Source organism: Salarias fasciatus, chromosome 4 (genome assembly GCF_902148845.1).
Source record: "Salarias fasciatus chromosome 4, fSalaFa1.1, whole genome shotgun sequence".
Classification (NCBI taxonomy): Eukaryota; Metazoa; Chordata; class Actinopteri; order Blenniiformes; family Blenniidae; genus Salarias; species Salarias fasciatus.
This window is the reverse complement of record NC_043748.1, coordinates 20,497,384-20,517,988: the sequence shown is the minus strand read 5'-3', so window position 1 is coordinate 20,517,988 and position 20,605 is coordinate 20,497,384. Positions and strand designations below refer to the sequence as shown.

The window sequence follows — 20,605 nt, the reverse complement described above, 5'->3', positions numbered from 1 at the left end:
TGGGTCCAGATGTTGCAGGTGCAGCAGGTTCCCCGCCCCCGCCCCCGGTCCCGGCTCCTCTCCCACCTGCTCTTGTTGACTCTCGGCAGCAAACAAAGCGCGGTCAGATTAATTACAGCTTGTTTGATCAGGAGGCTTTAAAAGTTCCAACTCGCCGCCAGCGGAACACAGACAGCCATGGCAGGCGGAACGGCGGCGGGGGGAACCGTCCTGCTCCTACTGGGTGAGTTCTCCGGACCTGCGGTGTGCCGCCTGGTCTCGGTCCCATTACGATGTTCTGGTTCTGGTTCCTGTTCTGGTTCCCCAGCAGGTATTTCCAGCATTCTGGCCTCAGACTGTTCCTACGTGGGCCTGATGAACCATCTAAACCTGATATTGTCCAATAACTCCCTGGACCTGGTCCGGCCCGTCAAGGACTGGAGAACCACCACCTACGTCCAGCTGGACATGCTGCTGTTTGGCATTCTGGAAGTGGTGAGCTCTCCGCCGTTCTTCCTCCGGTTTGGAAATGGAACAAAAAGCCTGTTGGTTTAAGAGAACTGAATGAAATAATGATGAAATGAAGGAGAACAACAGCAGAACCCGCATCAGAGACCAGTAGAATGCCTCTTCCTGACTGTGGTCTGCTTTATCAGACCTCCGTCCAAAATGTCCTCTGCTCCGTCCCTCTTCACGTCTGGATGGAACCTGAACGTTCTCTACCTGCTGCTGTTTCAGAACATTTCAAGAAACTGTTCCGACAAGTTCTAAAGCTTCTGGAACCGAGCTCACAAATGGTAGAATTTCCTCTAAATCCAAGTACTCTCATACTCTAGAACTCTTCCTTCTTAGAACTCCCCTCTTCTAGAACTGTCATACTTGAGAACTCCCACATATTCTAGAACTCTCCCTGACCTGAGAACTCAGAAAACTTCTCCATATCGAGGAACCGGGTTCTAAACATTACCCATTAGAACGCTCCAACATTCCAAAAGTGCTCGCTCCATCCATGTTGTAGAATGTTCCATTCAGTGAGATACTGTAACCTCCTCCAGGTTCTGTCAGGAACTCAGCAGAACTCTTTGATTTGTAGACTTGTATTCAAAAGAGCGCCTCAACCGAGACCAAGACGTTACCAAGACCAGAGAGTCTCAAGACCAAGACGAAGATTGACCAAGTCCAAGACTGGTTCAGCTCGAGACCAAGACCAAATGGAATGTGTTTTTTTTTATCATATTGATGAGTTGTAGATCATCAGCACCATCCTGGTTCCGCTGCTCGGTATAAATATGAGGTTCTATTTAAGTCCAGGCTCAGTAACAGAGAGAACAGCAGGTCTCTGAGGGAACTCTCTAGAAATGTGGACATCCAGTCTGTGTGGCTGCTGCAGGAAGTACCGCACTGGCCCGACTACAGGACGATATTTTACTCCAGAAATAGTATTCTCAAAAATGGCGTTGTCTTATAATCGAGGACTAGATTGTCGTTACACATCTGCGCCGCTAGAGGGAGCCAACGTGCCAGTGACCAGGAAGTGAATGGAGAGTCAGTGAACTTATGCTGGTATGTTTTGTTACAGTCTAGAATTTGTTTTTTAGACTGAATTATTAATGTTCATGAAGTTGAATAAAACTTGAATTTGATGGTTATAAAGTTATTTACATCATTAATGCAGTTATTGAACCTTTGAGGCTACTTAATTGTTTCTTATTCACTGAGTCATAGCCTCAGATTTTGAGAAAGAGAATATAGATTTTTTATTTAATACTGCAGTAATATTTCTTGATGTTAAATCACATGAAATGTTATCTCCGTTGGGAGTTTTTTTTACTTGAGAATAATTGCACGCTAAAAATTTCTTTTATGCATAACCTTATTGTCTTCAATATATTTTTATTTTCACAAAATGATATTTGAAAGATAAGGATCGTCTTATATTCAGTTGTCTTATATTCGGGCCAATATGGTATAAACCCCAACACCCCCACCATGACATAGATCTATGTCAACAGATCTACAAACTTTATCTACATTTAGAAATTAATATGATCTGTGTCTGTCTCATATTATCACACAGCAGCGTTTGAATACTTTAGATTACTGTAGTGTTTCCTGTTTGTAATTCATTCTGTCAAGAGTTCATTTATTTCATTTATCATATGTTCAGTTTTATTATCAATAACTGAAGTCGTTACTGAAGTTCCATTAGGAGGGAATCCAAATTCTGACATATTTAGACATTTTTTTTCCCAAAAGTAATCCAATAGCTACTTTTCCTAGTAATTAGTTACTTTTGAAAGATAACTCAGTTACTAAGTTACTTTTTTGAATAAGTAACTAGTAACTAGAAGTAATTACTTTTTAAAAGTAACTAGCAGAACACCGCAGATAAATACACATGATTGAAGTGTGATAAAGTTATTTAAGTGTAGGACATATGGTCATTATTTAAGTGTGAGACGTGGACAGTTATAGAAATATAAAATGTTTTTTTTTTTGCCAATAAAAGGAAGAAAAAAAACAACACGATTCAGACATGTTTTATATTGTATCAGGTCCAGAGATACGCAACATCTGTTTTGTTGTTTTTTTTTTTTTTGTCTGTGATTTCTTCATTTCTGTAAACATTGTGAATTTCCAATAGTTATGAACGCCTCACTGAGGTCGAGCTGCGTATCGTTCCTGCAGAGCAGCAGAGACAGGGTTAATGAGAGGGGAGGAAGGTTTCGGTTAAATGTCGGCAGGTTGGCCCGAAAATACAACTGTTTTTCAAAACACGGTCCTTCTGGTCGTCCTGCTGGAAGAGCTGCGATAGAAACGCTCTGAAACTGAAGAACGATGAAGAACACCCGAAAAATTTACCTCCAGCAGCAACTCACAAATCCCTCCGACACCTCAGACAGTCCGAGACCAAAATCACAAAACAGTGGTCTCGAGACCGAGACCGGTCTGGAGAACTACAAGTCTATAGATTTGAGTCTGGAACGGTTCTGGCAGAACGTCTCGACCTTCATCTTCACCGTTCTGTCTCCGCAGGATGAGAAGTTCCAGACCATCACGAACCACATCTGGCTGCAAATGGTGAGTCTGCTCCTGTCCAGGTCCTGTCCAGGTTGTGTCCGGGTCATGTTCAGGTCCTGTCCAGGTCAACAGTCTGAAGAGAACCCACACACACTCGGTGTTCTGAAGCCCAGGGAGTGTGTGACGGTGGCGTTCCGGAACACTATGAGAAGCAGAAACTGTTCTCCAGCGTTCTCGGTGAATTCAGTTGCGGTTCCCCTCAGCGGTGGAGGGTTCTCCTCCGTCTGCCTCTCTGATGGGGTTCTCCTCCTCCTGTCCACCAGGAGGCAGCAGATCCTCAGCTTGTGGTTCTCCCTCTCAGAGAGTCTACTGGTTTGGAGAATGGTTCTAGGACTCTGACGGTGTGTCCGTTCAGGACTTCACCAGGACAGTTCTCTACACGGACACCCCGTTCCGTCCCGTGTTCTAAACGCTTCCCTGTTTGGTTCCTCAGCTTTGGACGAATGAGTTCCTGACCTGGAGACCGGCGGACTTCTGCGGGATCGACATGTTGACGGTGCCGAGGTCCAAGCTGTGGATCCCGGACATCGGCATCCAGGAGGAGTACGTTCCGCTGTGCCGAGGTTCCGCCGTCTGGAGGGTTCTGCGTTCTGTAACCCCCGCTGTCCCTCCGCCCCCAGCACCTCGGACACCAGCAGCGTCCAGGACGGGATGTTCGTCAGCATCCACCACAACGGGACGGTGATGGCGGGCCGGCGGCAGCGGCTTACCTTCACCTGCCAGCTCAACCTGAAGATGTTCCCCTTCGACACGCAGCACTGCTCCATCACCTTCATGTCCCACAGCTCCACCGGTCAGTACAGCGCCGTCCCCGTCCCCGTCCAAGTCCCCGTCCCAGTCCCCGCCCTCACTCTGTCTGTGGAATGTCCAGCCGACGCCGTGGAGCTGGGAACCGTGGTGAACGACACGACGCTGAACCGGCTGTCGGAGCGGATCATGATCACCCAGGGCGAGTGGAAGCTGACCAGCGTTAGGACCGAAGCCATGCTGCACCACGACCTGTTCTCCAACGTCAGCAAGCTGGCCTACAAGGTGAGAACCCCAACGGAACCATCGGAACCCCACCGGAACCACCAGAACCCCAACAGAACCGCTGGAACCACCGGAACTGCCGGAACCCTCCCCCCGCTCCATCCGCCGCTCCATACGATGCTTCGTGCGATGTTCCGCCGCTCCGTCCGATGTTCCGCCGCTCTGTCCGCCGCTCCGTCCGATGTTCCGCCGCTCCGTCTAATGTTCTTCATGTCTCTGCAGGTGACCTTCGAGAGAAAGCCCATGCTGTACGTCATCAACTTCATCGTTCCGCTGTTCTACCTGCTGGTTCTGGACCTGACCTCCTTCTTCATCAGCGAGTCCCGAGGAGAGAAGATGAGCTTCAAGGTGACCATCCTGCTGTCCATCTCCGTCCTCCTGCTCATCCTGCAGGACATGCTGCCGTCCACCGAGGACAACCTGCCCATGATCGGTGCGCCCAGACACCGCTGCACACAGTAACACATCTCTACAGATGTTGCTTCAGCAGTTTCCATCAGACTCAGCATCTGCTCCACAAATTACTGAAGACTTTACTGCTGATTTCTCTTCCTCCTTCTCTTCCTCTCCTCCTCCTCCTCCTCCTCCTCCTCCTCCTCCTCCTCGTCCTCGTCCTCACCCTCGTCCTCCTCCTCCTCCTCTTCGTCCTTCTCCTCTTCCTCAGCCATCTACTGCGTGGCGATCTTCGCCCTGGTGGGGATCAGTGTTCTGGAGGCCATGCTGGTGACGTTCCTGGTGGATCTGGACAGTTACTGCGCCGTCCAGTGTTCTCGCCGGACCCAGCAGGACGATCCGGTGGACGACAATTTACTGAAAGGTGAGAACTGGAAGCGCCGATTCATCCTCGTGTCCAGAGGAGACGGCGTGACACTCCTCCCATTTTTCCGCAGACCCGGCGGAGGAGAAGGTTCCGGTGAAGCCGGGTTCCGGCGACATTCCGCTGCCGCCCCGGGGCGACGGCGCCGTGCTGCAGCGCCTCCTGGAGGAGGTGAAGGCGGCGCGGCGCGACGCCGGGAAGCAGCTGACGGAGAAGAAGAAGTACAAACGCTGGGCGGAGGTCTTCGACCACGTCTTCTTTGTGGTTTACTTCATCACCGTGACAGTTTTCCTCATGGTCATGTACATCACCTGGATGAGGAACCTGGGCTGAGTTGGACTGGACTGGACTGGACTGGACTGGACTGGACCGGACTGGACCGGACTGGACCGGACTGGACTAAACTGGACTGGAGTGAATCGGAGCAGACTGGACTGGACTAGAACAGATCGGACTGGACCAGACCACACTAGATCAGATCATATCAGACTGGACTGGAATAGACTGGACTAGACTGGATCAAACTGGAATGGACTGGATCACACTGCACTGGACCTCCTTGGACTGGACTGGACTGGACTGGAGTGGATCGAACGCGACTGGACTTGATCAGACTGCACTGGACTGGACTGGACTAGTCTGGACTGGACTGGAGTGGACTGGACCGGACTAAACTGGACCAGATCGGATCAAACTGGACTGCACTGGACTGGACCGGATCAGAATGGACTCGACGGGACTTGACTAAACCAGACTGAACTGGATCAGATCAGACTGGACTGGACTGGATCAGACTGCACTGGACTGGATCGGACTGGACTGGATCAAGGCCTCAGTATGCTTCCCCGTCGCAGCGACGTCGTTCTTACGCTGGCAACCCTACGCCGCCACTGAACATATCTTGCTTCTTTGTCAAGGGAACGCCCTCCTCTGCAATTTCACCGCCAAGCCGCTAGGCGGGCGTGGCGGTGTCTTTGTTTCGCAATCGGCGGTCACAACAACAATGCAGCTTCTGTAGCTCTGGCCATACCTAGACATAGATCTATAGACATAGATATCTAGACAGGCGTGCACTTACCGAACATATATCTGCATATATGACATATCTGGCGACACCGGGCTGTCACGGAGAGAGGCGTGAGCGCACCATGATGAAATATTGGTGAAACTAATGAGCTTTTGGACGATTAAAGCTGTTTTAGGAGCGGCTATACACATAGCCCCGTCTGCTAACAGTATAGGGATGTGCGCTGCTCAATTTTGGATCTGAAGTAAGGCCTTCTGGGAAAAACCAACTTTGGTGGGCGGGCTAGACATCACACTTCCTGGTTCCTGAGCTAATCAGATTTTCCCGAGGTTGCCAAACAAGCATTCTGTATTTTATGACCATGCCATCGGCTGTGCATGCCACACGTGCACAGTCTGTCATGTGACATGTTTTTATTTATTGCATCTTTAAAAATTCACTGTGAGATCAGCACGATGCAGCATCTGTCCACCAGGTGGCAGCACCGGGTCTCAGAGCTGTCATTCTTCTTCTTCTTCTTCTTCTTCTCCTGTTCTTTGACTGAATTAATCGAGTGTAGCTTGACCAACTGCACCACCTTGTGGTACAATCAGGTATTGTCTGTTCATCTAGTTAGTTGGTTATCTGACCAGCTGTTCACTCGTTAGCTGGTTATTTCTACCATTTTAATCATTTTCTCTGTAGCATTGGTTTATTTCTGTCTTCACGATTTGACTCTTATGTTGCTTCCTGACCTTTATTGCTTTTATTTTGACATCCAATTATACAAAAACAAAGCATGTTTAAATATAGTTCTTTCATGACTGAATGTTTTAAATCATTTGCTTAAAGTTCAGAAAAATGTTGGATAATAAAACGAAATTTAAATTTTTCTGTTTGTTAGATGTTTTATATTTTCTCTCAAGTGTGATCGGTTGATCAATTGATTGATTGATCATTGAACATGAAATCATTTTCTTTTTAATTGTTTTGTCTTTAATTCTTAAACAGAAAAAATCATTCATTTTTATTATAACAATTGAAGCGAATTAGATGAAATAATCTAAACAAAATAAAACCTGTCTGATTAAATTACTGTTAAACTGAAGAACAGATGAAATACTCTTTCTATTTTTCTGGTTAAATAAAATCTATTTCTTTTGGAAATATTGTTGAATAATCTTCTGGATTAACTCCTGCACTCTGTGAACAAGATGCTTCTGTCTTTAAACCAATAAATTCTCTGGCTGGAAGATGTCAACACTGGATCCTGACGGGACTGCGCGTGCTCAGTGGCACGTGGTTTCGCTGGAGTCCGTCTGTCTCCAACATATTCAGATCATCAGCGGTTTGTTCATCAGTTCATTCACATCACGTTGTCATCCTTTCTTTCATCTCATGCTCATTTCAACGGTAAAGAGCTAAAAGAAAAATCACAGAGCAACAGGAAATTCCAGGTGAGCAGATCACGACACCGTCATGTGACGGAGGTAACGTGCAGGGGGTGCGTTCGGTTTGTCTCACCTTCAGTTGACGGAGGGGCGGAAACTCGGCGATTAAAATATGAAACATTTTGTCCCAAAATGTGATTTTACTGGAGAAAGCCTCGTTTTCCGTCTAATTACATTAGATCTTCACAATAAAATAATCATAATAATCACAAAAAAGTTATGAAAGCGCGTCTTTCAGAATAAAACTCTTCCCGTGGTCTTTTACTGTGACAGAGTGAACCGGATGTACCGGAGGTGTTTACCGGAAGTGGACAGTGTCCGCGTCCAGCTGTTCCTCGGTCGCTGGTCGTGTTTTCGCGCTCCTCCTCTCGGCTGTCGGACCTGTTTGGACCCGCGGAGCCGTCCGGACCCGCAGCCCGCCTCATGAGGTGCGGGAGCCGGCAGACAGGGCGCCGTCTGTCCGCCGGAGAGGCTTCGATCCCCGGAGCAGCCTGCTAGCTTAGCGGCGGAGCTAACAGACAGACCCGGGAAGGTGAGTTCACCTCTGAAGAGCCTCATCTGGAGGACCGTAACCCCCCTCCAGATGAAGCTTCGCTAAATTCAGCCAGACACCCGGAACTCGGCAGCAGCAGCACGCGACGTGTTGAAGCTCCGGAACAGACAGTCTGGGTTCAGGGAGGTTAACAGGACCGGACCGGGGGCTGCTCACATGATCCACACTTCCACTAAAACTGGAAACTTAAACTCAGATTTATCGACGCCGAATTGAAGAAGAAACCCGAGTTGACCGGAAGAGATGCCAGCTGGTTTAGTGGAGCGCGAGCAGGTCTGCAGGGACGGAGGACAATGAAGAATCAGACGAAGTGAGAGGGGAGTTTGGTTCTGGGCTCGAGGAGAAGAAGAGCTTTATTGATCCCAGAAGGATCGATAAAGATCAACGGTTTCAGGCCCAATCAGGTGTAATCAAGAAGACAAAAGAAAAGTTTTGACAGCAGCGACAGTCGTAGACTGACCTCTGACCTCTGACCCCTTTCTCTGTGGAGCCATTAATTTTTCACCAGCAGGTAGTTAGAAGCAGATAGGAAGACATCTTCCTTCTCTGAAGGAGTCTCTCCACGGATCCAGATGTTTGTTTCTTCAGTGATACAGATGTTTGTCTCTTGTTATACCGATGTGTGTTTGTGTCTCGACTGATCTAGATGTGTGATTCAGATGTGTGTTTGTGTCTCTACACTGGTCCAGATGTGTTTGTGTCTCCTCTGGTCCAGATGTGTGATCCAGATGTGCTTGCCCCCCCAGGTGTGGACTGACCATGGCCGGAGGGATCACAGACACCGGGGAGCCGTACTCCGCCTTCGTGAGTATCCCGGCAGAAACAGGAAGTGAGGTGTCGCCTCGTCTGCCGACTCAGCAGGCGGCCCGCCGACTCAGCAGGCGGCCCACCGCCGCCGCCCCGCTCTCCTCACGGCTCTCTGCTGCCCCCTGCAGGTGGGGCTGGTCTACATGTTCAACCTGATCGTGGGGACCGGGGCTCTGACCATGCCCAGAGCCTTCGCCACGGCCGGCTGGGCGCTCAGCGTCGGCCTCATCTCCGTCCTGGCCTTCATGAGGTGAGCCGGGAGCAGATCACAGATCAGTAGATCACAGATCAGTAGATCTATAGATCAGTAGATCACGTCAGTCTGTTTCGCTCTGCAGCTACATGACCACCACCTTCGTCATCGAGGCCATGGCCGCTGCCAACGCCCAGCTGCGCTGGAAGAGGAGGGAGCAGGAGGAGGTGTGTGTGTGTGTGTGTGTGTGTGTGTGTGTGTGTGTGTGTGTGTGTGTGTGTGTGTGTGTGTTCAAACAGAAGATGCAAAGAAAGATGATAGTTGAGTCAACAGGTGGAACAAGACACACACAGCCACACACTTTGAACACAGTGAGACCCCCTGCTGGTCTTCAGAGGTTTTGCAGGGAGACTGTAGGGTGGTGGTTGGATGATGATGATGATGATGATGATGGATGATGGTTTATTTATTTTGAGTTAATTTTTTCAGAATGTTTTTCTTCCATTTTTACTATAAAACACTAAAAGATCCACATTGTTCTGCAATCCAGGAGATTAAATCAGATTAGTGAGTCGATCTGATTGTTTTAATCGATCTGGTGTCCATCGGTCCGGTGATGAAGTCGGTTTCCCATTGGGGGGAGGTGACTTTCCACTCCACTTTACTGTGAATGTGAAACCAACTTCAACACTGGAGGTCCGGTGGAGACGGAGGAGAGACGATCTCATCGATGGATCCCAGACAGCATGGAGCGTTCTGATCTCCTCCTCCGTCTGCTGGTTCATTCTGCCTGCTCTTTCTTTTCCTTCACCTTCCTCCGCTTATTCCTTTCTCTTTCACTTCATCTTCAGTTCCTCCCTCTTCTTCACTTCCTCTTCGTCCGCTTCTTCCTCTTTCACTTCTTCTTTTTCCAGCTCTCCTTTCTCTCCCCTCTCTCTCTCTCTCTCTCTCTTTGTCTCTCTCACACACACAGCAGTGTTGATTCCCGTAACTTTATTTTGTCCGGAGAAACAGAAAACACAGATTCACTGTTATCTCCCCCCCTCTCTTCTACCCCCCACCCTCCTTCCTCCTCCTCCTCCTCCTCCTCCTGCTCCTCCTCCCCCCCCCCCCCTCAGGTGGAGGACAGTGACTCCTCCTCAGAGTACTCGGACGACGACGTTCTGTGTCGAGGTCGACCAGAACCAGAGACCAAACCCATCCTCTCAATCCGTGAGTGACTGTATGGAGGAGGAGCAGGGAGGATCCCTCGACCCTCCCGTCAGAGTCCTGCACGGGTCCAATTTTCAAGACCCGCCCCGGCCCGACCCGGGGACGTACAAACCCGCAACCAAACCGCAAACCCGTGCATCAGCCCTATTAGTACTGCGACCTGATCCGACCTGTTGAAACACGACCCGCAGCCCGACCTGCAACCCGTATTTAAAGTCATCATTTTGGGTCATTTTGTCTGAATACTGAACAGCATGTCGCCACAGGTCAGCTGCCAGTGAGTAAACAACACCTGAACGAAGCAGATCTTCCAATAAAAGCCTGACTTCAGTCATGAATCATCAGCCCTGCGTGTTCTTCTCCCATACAACTGGAAAAACGCTCGTTTGTTACGTTTAAAGCTTTTAAACTTTTAATCTCTCAAAGGTAACTTTACGTGTGTAATAGACTTCCTTTCTGTCCAGACTTGAGCGGCGGTCAGCAGCTACGAGCCGTGACGTGTTTTAGAATCCATCGGGGAGAAAAGTAATCCATCAGGGAAACACTGTGTAATGTTTGAACACTTCAGGAACATTACAAAGTGATAGTTCTACGTTTTATCCATTTATTCCTCAAATATCTAAATGGCTATTAACTGTTTTAGAAGTGGCGCTTGTTAGACGGCGGCAGAACGTTTGATGCTCTCGTCCAATCACAAATTGTGTTATTAGATGGTGAAACGCGATTAAACAGCTGAGCCAGTGACTGTCACAAAGTAGCGGAAGCGACCCTCAGAGAGTAAATAAAGACCAAGATTTCTGTAGTTTGCTCAACCAACTGAAAATCCCGGGAATGACTGCAGAAGAGCCGCAGTGCTGCAGACAGTCGCAGCAGGTGGGTCACAACGTTTTTATTTTATTTATTATTATTTTATATTGATTCTCATGAGTCAGTCTACAACCCGCGACCTGACCCGCAAGTTATTTTTCCCACCCAGATCCGAACCCGAGGAAAAAAAAAAGCTTTTAAAAACCACCCGCAAATCAGCTGTGTTTGCGGGTACCCGACCCAGTGCAGGACTCTGCCTCCAGTATCCCTCTATCGATCATCCAATAATCCTCCAGTAACAGTAATAATCCCTCAATCCTCCAATAAGCCTCTAATAATAATTCTTCAATCCTGCAATAATCTATCAGTTCTCCAATAATCCATTAATCCTCCAATCATCCATTATTCCTCCAATAATCCTCCAAAAATCCATCAATCCTCCAATAATCCTCCCATAATCTATCATTTTGGTTCTGTGTTCTGTCTGCAGAACGTTCGGGTCACGTGGATCAGTTCGACATCGTGGAGCGGGTGGAGATGGGTCAGATGGCCTCCATGTTCTTCAACAAAGGTAAACTCCACCTTCACCCTGACGGAGCCTGATTTAGCTCCTGTGCCTCGTGGTGTTGACCCTTGACCCTGACGTAGCCTGACGTAGCTCCCGTCTCCTCCTCCTCCTCCTCCTCCTCCTCAGTTGGAGTCAACATGTTCTACATCTGCATCATCGTCTACCTGTATGGAGACCTGGCCATCTACGCTGCAGCCGTCCCCATCTCTCTGATGGAGGTCACCTGGTAAGACCACCTGCCGGGGCCCAAGCCGGGGTCCTGGACCTGCAGGGGGGCCGGGGGGGGGGGGGGGGGTTCTGGACCTGCAAGTGGGAGGGGGTGGGGTTCTGGACCTGCACCACATGTAGACAATTTGTCTTCACACATGGATTTTAGCAGTTCACACTGCTGCACACCAGGACTACGTGGAACCAGGTAACATCCTGGAACTGCTGGTTCCAGACCCCAGGTCTGCATAGATCTCATTTCAGCCCTGCAGCCTGGTTGAAGTAGCGACTTTCTCCACACGGAGGTTCTGCCGTCAGCTGGATCTCTGACGGGGAACTTGGCTGATGGCTGATGAGTTCTGGAGACAGGAAGCTGGAGCATGAAGCCGCACAGATTCTGTTCCCGGTTCTCCCAGTTCAAGAGAACAAGTTGTTTTTCCAGTCTGCCTGTTTTTCTGAGCGTTGACCGCTCAATTAAGGTGGGGGTGAAGTTCCCTTCACCGTCCTCCACCCCCCACCGCCTCAGTCCAGCAGATGGAGGTAATAAAGCTCTGCCCCGTGGGGGGTCTCCCCCCCGCCCCACCCTCCTCTGCCCCCCCTCTGCCCGGGGCCCCGGCTCTTTATTATCAGACTGGAGCAGCATTCTCGGTGTTCTGCTCCTCATGGTTCCTCTCAGACCAGCAGCTCAGGTTCAGGAGTCCAGGAACAGGCTCCACGTAGGACTGGAACCATCCGGAACCCCTGAAAATACAAACTGAAAACAATCAGGAAGAACCGATCCACAGGAACCACAGTAAACCAGGTCCAACAAAGCTCTGTGGTGATACCAGGGCCTTACGTGCTTCCTGCGATGGTTTTACTTCTTCAGGTTTCTTGTTCTTCTTCTGTTTGACTCTGTCCAGCATGACTCCGCCCACAGGCTGATCCATGTCTGTGTGTTTGTGTGTCCGTGCAGTGGGAACCACTCCTGCAGCGCCGGGACTGTGAAGTACAACGACACCGACATCTGCTGGGGTCCGCTGACCCGGAAGGACGCCTACAGGGTGTTTCTGGTAAGAACCGGTCCAGCTCTGTTCTGAGGGTTCTGTTTGATGGTTCTACTTGTACTGGAATGTTTGTCGTGTATTGATACAGCCGGACCGTCTGTGTGTCGGTACAGCCGGACCGTGTTGTGATACAGCTGGCCCGTCTGTTTTGTGTTGGTACAGCTGAAACGTCTGTTGTGTGTCAGTACAGCTGAAACGTCTGTTGTGTGTCGGTACAGCCGGACCGTCTGTTGTGTGGCGACACAGCTGGACCGTCTGTTGTGTGGCGACACAGCCGGACCGTCTGTTGTGTGGCGACACAGCCGGGACTGTCTGTTGTGTGGCGACACAGCCGGACCGTCTGTTGTGTGGCGACACAGCCGGACTGTGTGTTGTGTGGCAGTACAGGCGGACCGTCTGTTGTTTTGATACACCTGAAGCGTCTGTTGTGTGGTGATACAGCCAGACCGTCTGTTGTGTGGCGATACAGCCGGACCATCTGTCGTGTGGCGGGACAGCCGGACCGTCTGTTGTGTGGCGATACAGCCGTGTCTGTTGTGTGTTTTTACAGCCAGACCGTCTTGTGTTGTTCTGGGAGGTGAGCTGAGGACGTTCTCTGATAAACAAAGCTCTTGGCCGAGCTCACGTTTTCCTCCCAGGTGGAACGTGGTAGAACATGACAGAACGTGATGGAACGTGGCGGAACGTTCCAAAGCCTCGCTCATCTCTCCCGTCACGCTCATCTTTCTCTCCTCTGGATTAATTTCTCCTCCTTCGAGCTTTTCTCACGTCTTCCAAGTGTTCAGAAGCCAAAGTCTGATTCCCTCCTGAGTTTAACTGTAATGCTGGATCCTCTCTCTTTTCTCTCTCTCTCTCTCTCTCTCTCTCTCTCTCTCTCTCTCTCTCTCTCTCTCTCTCTCTCTCTCTCTCTCTCTCTCTCTCTCTCTCTCTCTCTCTCTCTCTCTCTCTCTCTCGTTTTATCCAGGTCAGTGATTTTTTCATTATTATCCACTAAGTTTCATCAGTTGATAAATGATCAGCAGTTCATACCGATGATTTCTATCATCAGACTAATGTGACATAAAAAAATCAGGATCATAAAACGGCGGTCAGACCAGGAGGGAGTGACTTCAAGCTGCTGCTCTTTTCTTTTTAATGATCCATCTTTAATAAATCAGACTCCATCCTGCTGCTGAGGAACTCTCAGAGAAGCTGTGAACATGGAGGCTGAATCACCAAGTCCTGTCAGGTTCTGTTGGGCTCTACCAGGGTCTACCAGGCTCTACTGGCCCTCACTGGACTCTACCAGTGTCTGCTGGACCCTGCTGGTCCACTCCAGGCCTTTCCAGCCCTTAGTGCCCCCCCAGGTCTCCTGGTCTGGGTGTGGAGCCTGTCATTGCACCGGGAAAACTGGACCTTCATCTGTCTGGAAGGAAGACCAGGGACTTGGACTGACTGATCCCTGATTAGAGGAGTTATTGTTCTGCTAGAGAGAGGAGCCAGCGGAGCTGGAGAGTCCAGGATCTAGGATCTGATCTCTGTCAAGGCCTCCGTCACCTCGACCTGCTGGTCCTTCTCTGGAGGTTCCCCGCTGGTGGTGACGTTGCCCCCGCTGGGTGGCGTTGCCCCGCTGGGTGGCGTTGCCCCGCTGGGTGGCACCTCGCTGGCTGGCGTTGCCCCACTGGGTGGCGTTGCCCCGTCCGGATTGAGGTGAGGATTCAGACTTCCTGGTTCTCTGGGTATCGGACCGCAGACCGCCCGCTGCTCCTCCCGCCCCTCCTTCTCCGCCCATCAGCTAGAGGAGGACGATGCTCTACAGTCTGGATGTCAGTGAGCCGGAGTGTTCCAGGTTCTCTGATGCTGAAGGTTTGGTTCTCATGAATCAGACGGAGAAGAAACCATGAATCTTCATTACGTCCATGAAGCCTGTGGAGAACCAAATGAATCAATCTGGAGACGTTTATGTTAATGAGGGTGTGATGGATGACTGCTCCGTCCTGAACCCCCCTCCATGACCCCCACTCCAGGACCTGCCCCCATATTCCCCCTGAAATCGCCTGACTTGATATCTGGACTCTCCTGTGTCTCCGAGACTTTTCTGGGCTCTGTCTCTGTCTTTTGTCTTTCATTCAGAGCGCCAGTGTTTGATTCTCACCTTTTATCACAGCACTGAAAGGCCTGTCCTGTCCCTCTCCGTCCCTCTCCGTCCCTCTCCGTCCTGTCCCTCTCCATCCAGTCCCTCTCTGTCCCTCATAGTTCAGGCTACTGTAGAGGAAAGAGCTGCATGTTATTCCTGAGCCCGTGTGGAGCCTGTCCAGCCTGCAGGGGGCGCTCCATCGGTCTGTCCTCCAGTCCTCCTGACTGACGGCTCTGCGGCGCCGCCTGGTGGCCGCTGCAGGAAGCTGCTGCTGAGGAGGAAACGGATTCAAACCTGATTTTTAGGGACTTGATGAGCAGCAGAGACACTCAGGTCCTCATGAAGCAACATCCGTCCATCCATCATCTGTCCATCCGTCCATCCCTCCACCGTCTGAACATCCATCTGTCCATCTTCATTCCCTATGAATACTGAAAATATGAATAATAGTAGTTCTTATTAATTGGTTTGTCTAAAGTCGTTTTATAAAGTGGTTTTGGTTGGGACTGGACCCGTCTGGACCACCAGGACCCGTCTGGACTCTGGACGGTCACTCCACTGAACTTTGTCCGTTCCAGCGTCGGCCCGTTAATGAATCCAGGATCCGCGGCGTCTGTCGTCCAGCGGACAGTTGGACCAAAGCGTCCGGAGGGACCAGAGGACATCTGTGCCACCAGCGTCCAGCTGACTCCGCCCGCTAATTACTCCAACCGTTAATTACTTACCGGAGAACCGGCGGCAGCTGCTGCTGAGAGACGGAGCGCCGTCCTCGCCGTCTCCGCACCGCTCAGCCGCACAAATCCACAACAGCCGCTCCGCCTGTGAGGGACTGACAGGCGGAGAACGCGACGCCACCTGGCGCCCGTTGGTTTGTCGCCATTACTGTGATCAGCCGCCGTTTCTAATCCCCGGTAATCTCCTCACACTCTGCCTCGGCCCGACGGAATGAAGCTGCGAGAACCCAGCCGCATGCTGCGAAATGTTCCGCTGACGCGATGCGTTCAGGGACCGGGCCGTCGGTCAGGTCGTCTGGAGGAACGGAAGCTTCTGGCACTGTGACATGTTCCGGTTCTCTGGGGTTCCGCTGAGATCCGGTTCTCAGTCTGCGGTCAGATGGTCTCGGGTGGAGTTGGTGGAGGAGCGGTTCCATCTTTCACTGGTTCTCTTCGTCTCTGTGGTTCTTTAATCTGCTCTCTTGAGGAACTCTGTTTGATCAGACGAGTTTTGGATTTTGATGTATTTTTTTCACGTTTATTGACGATCTGACAGCGTCCAGGACTGTTGGGGTGGTGCCGGGTTTGGTTCAGGGAGTGCCATGCTTAGGTGGTGCCAGGTTTGGATTGGATGGTGTCAGGTGTTGCTCAGCTGGTTGGTTGCTGGATTCTTGCCGTCCCTCCTCTCTGGTTCCTCTCTGACTTCTTGGTAGAACGTTGTTCTCACCAGTCCGGTTCTGCTGCTGCGTTCTGAGCCTCTTCTGGTCTTGCAGGCCGCCTTCACCCTCCTGCTGGGTCCCTTCACCTTCTTCAGTGCCCAGAAGACGAAATACCTGCAGATCCTCACCTCCCTCATGCGCTGGATCGGTAAGAACCGCCGGAACCCTTGGTTCTCCGTCTGTCTGAGACCAAGAACCTCAGAATGATAATTATTCAACCTGTGTCCAGATTATAGAGCATCTTCCACTGATCTTCCAGTGAGGACCAAATGGCTTCTGCTAACTCACATTAGCATCTCCTAGCTGTAGGAGCAGTTAATATTAGCATCTGTCCCTCGTCATGCTAGCTGAATGTGGTTAGATTAAGTCGTAAACTTGTTGGCATTAGCATATCTCAGCTGTAGGAGCAGTTGGCGCTCTAACCGTCTCTATTGTTTTAAACAGAAGATGAGGGCCGCTAATGTTTGCTAGCATTAGCGGCTCTGTTAAGGTTCTAAGCTAACATATTTCTGCATTAGCGTGTGACGCTGTCATTGACTGCTCTCCGGGTTCTTGCAGCGTTCACCATGATGATCATCCTGGCCCTGATCCGGATCGGGAAGGGCGCCGGCGAGGGCCGTCCGCCGGCGGCGTCCTTCTCCGGCGTGCCCAACCTGTTCGGCGTGTGCGTGTACTCCTTCATGTGCCAGCACTCGCTGCCGTCGCTGGTCACGCCCATCTCCGACAAGAAGCGCGTGGGCGCGCTGGTGCTGGCAGACTACGTCCTCATCCTGCTGTTCTACGTCCTGTTGTCCTTCACCGCCATCTTCTGCTTCGACGGCGCGCTGCTGCACGACATGTACACGCTGAACTTCACCGACGACTGCCGCGTGCTGGACGTGCCGGTGCTACGCTACTTCCTGGGCCTGTTCCCCGTCTTCACCATCAGCACCAACTTCCCCATCATCGCCGTCACGCTGCGCAACAACTGGAAGACGCTGTTCCACCGCGACGGCGGCACCTACCCCTGGGTGGTGGACCGCGTGGCGTTCCCGCTCATCACGCTGGCGCCGCCCATCACCGTGGCCTTCTGCACCCACAACCTGGAGTCCCTCGTGGGCGTGACGGGGGCGTACGCCGGCACGGGCATCCAGTATGTGGTCCCGGCCTTCCTGGTGTACCACGCCCGGCGCCACCTGGAGCCCGTGGTGGGCCGCGACGCCGTCAACAAGCACCGCTCGCCGTTCCGCCACGCCTTCTGGGTGTGGTTCGTGCTGCTGTGGGCGACGTTCTGCCTCATGTTCGTCACCGCCAACATCATTCTGACCGACACCAAGAAGTGAGGCGGGTTCCGCACTGGTCCGGGCCGGTCCGGGCCGCTGCGCCGCCGGTTCCGGTGTGTGTGCCTTCTGAGATCTGAAACCTCTTCTAACGGGACCAAACGTTTCCACGGACGGAACGCGGAAAGGGAATCACTTCACGCACGTTCTCGTGGAGCTCACATGATTTGCACATTGTAAAGAACTCGGTTCTCCTGGGAACCACTTTAAGAGTTGAAGCGGTTCATTTGGACATCGGAGGGAACACGGTTTGATTCCGGCCCCCTCTATCAGCGTCTCCCGGCGCCTCCTTTAACATTCACTCTTCCTTAGCCAGTCCTCGCAGCTGCTGATGTTTTTAGCATTAGCAGCTTTGACTGTTTCCTCCGAGCGGTTCGGAGGAGCTACTCCTGGGCATTAGCATTAGCGTTAGCGTTAGCAGCTGTTATTGCCCTTCCCTGCTAAAGAAGAGCTGAAAGTCTGAGGAGCCGCTGGTTTCTGTTAGCGTCAGTGTTTGAGCTTCATCAGGAGGTTTTAAGAGCGATTTATGGGTGTTAGCATGAGCATGCCGATCCACTGCTACTGGAGCAGTGCTGCGTTAGCAATGCTACGTTAGCAATACTGCGTGAGGGGTGCTGCTTTAGCAGGGTTTCGTCAGCAGTGCTGCGTTAGCGATGCTATTTAGCGGTGCTATGTTAGCGGTGCTACATTAGCAATGCTACTTAGTGGTGCTGCTTTAGTGATGCTATTTAGCAGTGCTATGTTAGCGGTGCTGCATTAGCGATGCTACTTAAGCGGTGCTGCCTCAGCAGTGCTGCGTTAGCGATGTTAATTTAGTGGTGCTGCGTTAGCGATGCTACTTTAGCACTGCTGCATTAGCGATGCTACTTTAGCACTGCTGCATTAGCGATGCTATTTTAGCACTGCTACGTTAGCAGTACTACGTTAGCGGTGCTCAATGCTCAGACCTCCCAGTAGAACGTCTCGCCCACTGAAGCTTTTCAGAGTAAAATCTGCTTCGCGATGTTGGCTAAACCCGATACGTCGTCATGTTTACTTTTGCGATAAATACACCTCTGAACGGCGTGAATTAACTGCGATTGATCACTTTTTTCTTTGTGACCTTGTGAACACGTTCGCAGTGTGAATGAGACGAATTGAAGGCACTTTAATCCTCGAAGCATTCTCTGACAGGTTCTGGTTTTTATCAGTTGAGGATCTAATTTAACTGATTTATCTCAGACTGAACCAATCGAACACAGAGCGCCTGAGCTGAAGGCAAACCTGGTCTCTTATTGATTTCCTGTTTTGAGCCTTGTTTTAATTTTTAACTCGACGAATCCAAACTTGTTTTTATGGCAGAAGAGCTGAAATCAAGTTGTTCTCCCTGCAACGTTCTTTTCTCCCTCCGATCACGCAGATCACACTGAGAACTCATTCTGAAGCTCTGCAGCCGGGTTCTGCTCGGTCCTAGTTCTAATGTTCTGTTCTATCCTGGTTCCGACAGTCCTGGTTCCGACGTTCTGCTCGGTCGTGGTTCTGATGGTCCTGGTTCTGACGTTCCGCTCCATCTCGGACCTGCTGTTCAGTCGATGTGTTTGCAGTTTGCGTTGGTCTCTCGTGCCTTTTCTCAGGACTGTAAATGTTCCTCCTGCATGTTCTCGGTGTTCGTCCTTCATGTTCTCCGCTGTTTGGTTTTCTGTTTGGTCTTTTTTATGATCCATATTAGAACAACGGTTTGTTTTTCTTCCATCATTTGTGATTTTGATCGGAATAAAGAGACTGACGCTGAAGCTGCTTGTTGTGACTCACTGGTCTTTTCTCCTGACGTTACTGCAACCATTAGAACACAATTCATCCAGAACCAAGTTGAAAAGGGTCCTGGAGAAAACTGAAGTCCGGACGGGAAGGGATTCACGGCAGATCCAAGACTGGAACGGAGTCTGGAGTTCAACTGGATCTGAACGTCTGGATTTCCACTCAGTCCACCGACGTTTCTGTTCATGTCTCGTTCTGACTGAAACTGGAACTGGAACCGGCTGGAACCAGACCCGTTCAGACTGGAACCGGTCTCATTTGGCTCAGAACTGGAACCAGTTCTGCTTAGATTCGAACTGGCCCCATCGGGTCTCGAACCATTCCAATTCAGACAGGAACCGGTCACATTGGGATTCAATAAAATCCCATCATGACCGAACTGGTCCCCTTGGGATTCAAACTGGTCCTGTCAAGAGTGGAACTAGTCCTGGTGGGAGTCGAACCGGCCCCCACCAATCAGGATCCAGGAGGAAGTGAGTCCTGTAGCATCGTGCTCCAGTCCAGCAGCTCTGACGGTTCTCTGGAAGGTAAGACCTTGTTGTTTGGCTCGTCGGCTGAGTTTTGGTCTGGCAGTAACGTCTGCCCTCTAAAGCTTTTCTGTCTGCATCAGTACGAAGAAGCCTTCAAGTACGACTCGGTAACTTCACACTTCTTATATTCTTTGCTGAAAAACATGAGTGTGTAGTTCTTGTGGTCCAGGTTTGGTACCCAGGTGGCGCTACAGTGACGGTTCAGTGGTTTCAGACTCTTTCAGCACACATTACTGTAAAGACAGACTCTCCACAGAGTCAGACTGTTTCCAGAAAACTCCGTCACTCCCTGGCTCTACCTGTTCACTTTATGGGCGGACGGACATTATGGGATGTTCTCTCACCACTGCTCTTCACCACGTTTGGTGTGATCGTGGAACTCCAGGCCAGCCGTTCAGCTGGTGAGCAGATTGAACTCTGAGGCGTCTGGTTGGAGAACAGCTGACGGAGCGTGGCGGGTGTAGCGGGCGTCGCCCTTTGAAGCAGCCTGGCATTAGCATGCCGCTCGCCGGCTCCTCCTTCAGGCTGCTGCTGCTTTGAAGTCCTTTCCTTCGAGCCTCATCTGGGATTCAGGCCGCGGTTCTAATGAATGGACGACATACTGCCGGCCTCCCTCCTCCGCCCGCTCCACCTGCTCCGTTTCGTCTGAAGC

General features: G+C 50.9%; 2 protein-coding genes across 4 annotated transcripts; both read left to right on the top strand.

The window, feature by feature from the left end:
- The first annotated feature begins 189 nt into the window (after window positions 1–189).
- On the top strand, window positions 190–5,837 carry LOC115387422 (5-hydroxytryptamine receptor 3A). 2 transcript variants are annotated; one of them, XM_030090130.1, is made up of 9 exons: window positions 190–223; window positions 311–474; window positions 3,016–3,060; window positions 3,494–3,603; window positions 3,681–3,853; window positions 3,932–4,092; window positions 4,315–4,525; window positions 4,757–4,909; window positions 4,983–5,837. In XM_030090130.1, the coding sequence occupies exons 2-9, from the start codon at window positions 355–357 to the stop codon at window positions 5,240–5,242; spliced, it is 1,233 nt and encodes a 410-aa protein (XP_029945990.1). In that variant the 5' UTR covers window positions 190–223; window positions 311–354; the 3' UTR covers window positions 5,243–5,837. The 2 variants fall into 2 exon arrangements, with proteins under 2 accessions (XP_029945990.1, XP_029945989.1); XM_030090129.1 differs by having other exon boundaries at window positions 308–474.
- A 1,831-nt stretch (window positions 5,838–7,668) lies between these two features.
- On the top strand, window positions 7,669–19,402 carry tmem104 (transmembrane protein 104). 2 transcript variants are annotated; one of them, XM_030090378.1, is made up of 10 exons: window positions 7,669–7,898; window positions 8,666–8,723; window positions 8,855–8,976; window positions 9,065–9,146; window positions 10,038–10,131; window positions 11,429–11,509; window positions 11,633–11,732; window positions 12,669–12,765; window positions 16,362–16,455; window positions 16,866–19,402. In XM_030090378.1, exons 2-10 carry the CDS (start codon window positions 8,679–8,681, stop codon window positions 17,627–17,629), a joined length of 1,479 nt encoding a protein of 492 aa, XP_029946238.1. In that variant the 5' UTR covers window positions 7,669–7,898; window positions 8,666–8,678; the 3' UTR covers window positions 17,630–19,402. The 2 variants fall into 2 exon arrangements, with proteins under 2 accessions (XP_029946238.1, XP_029946239.1); XM_030090379.1 differs by lacking the exons at window positions 7,669–7,898; window positions 8,666–8,723; window positions 8,855–8,976 and adding an exon at window positions 8,580–8,584 and having other exon boundaries at window positions 9,048–9,146.
- The last annotated feature ends 1,203 nt before the right edge of the window (window positions 19,403–20,605 follow it).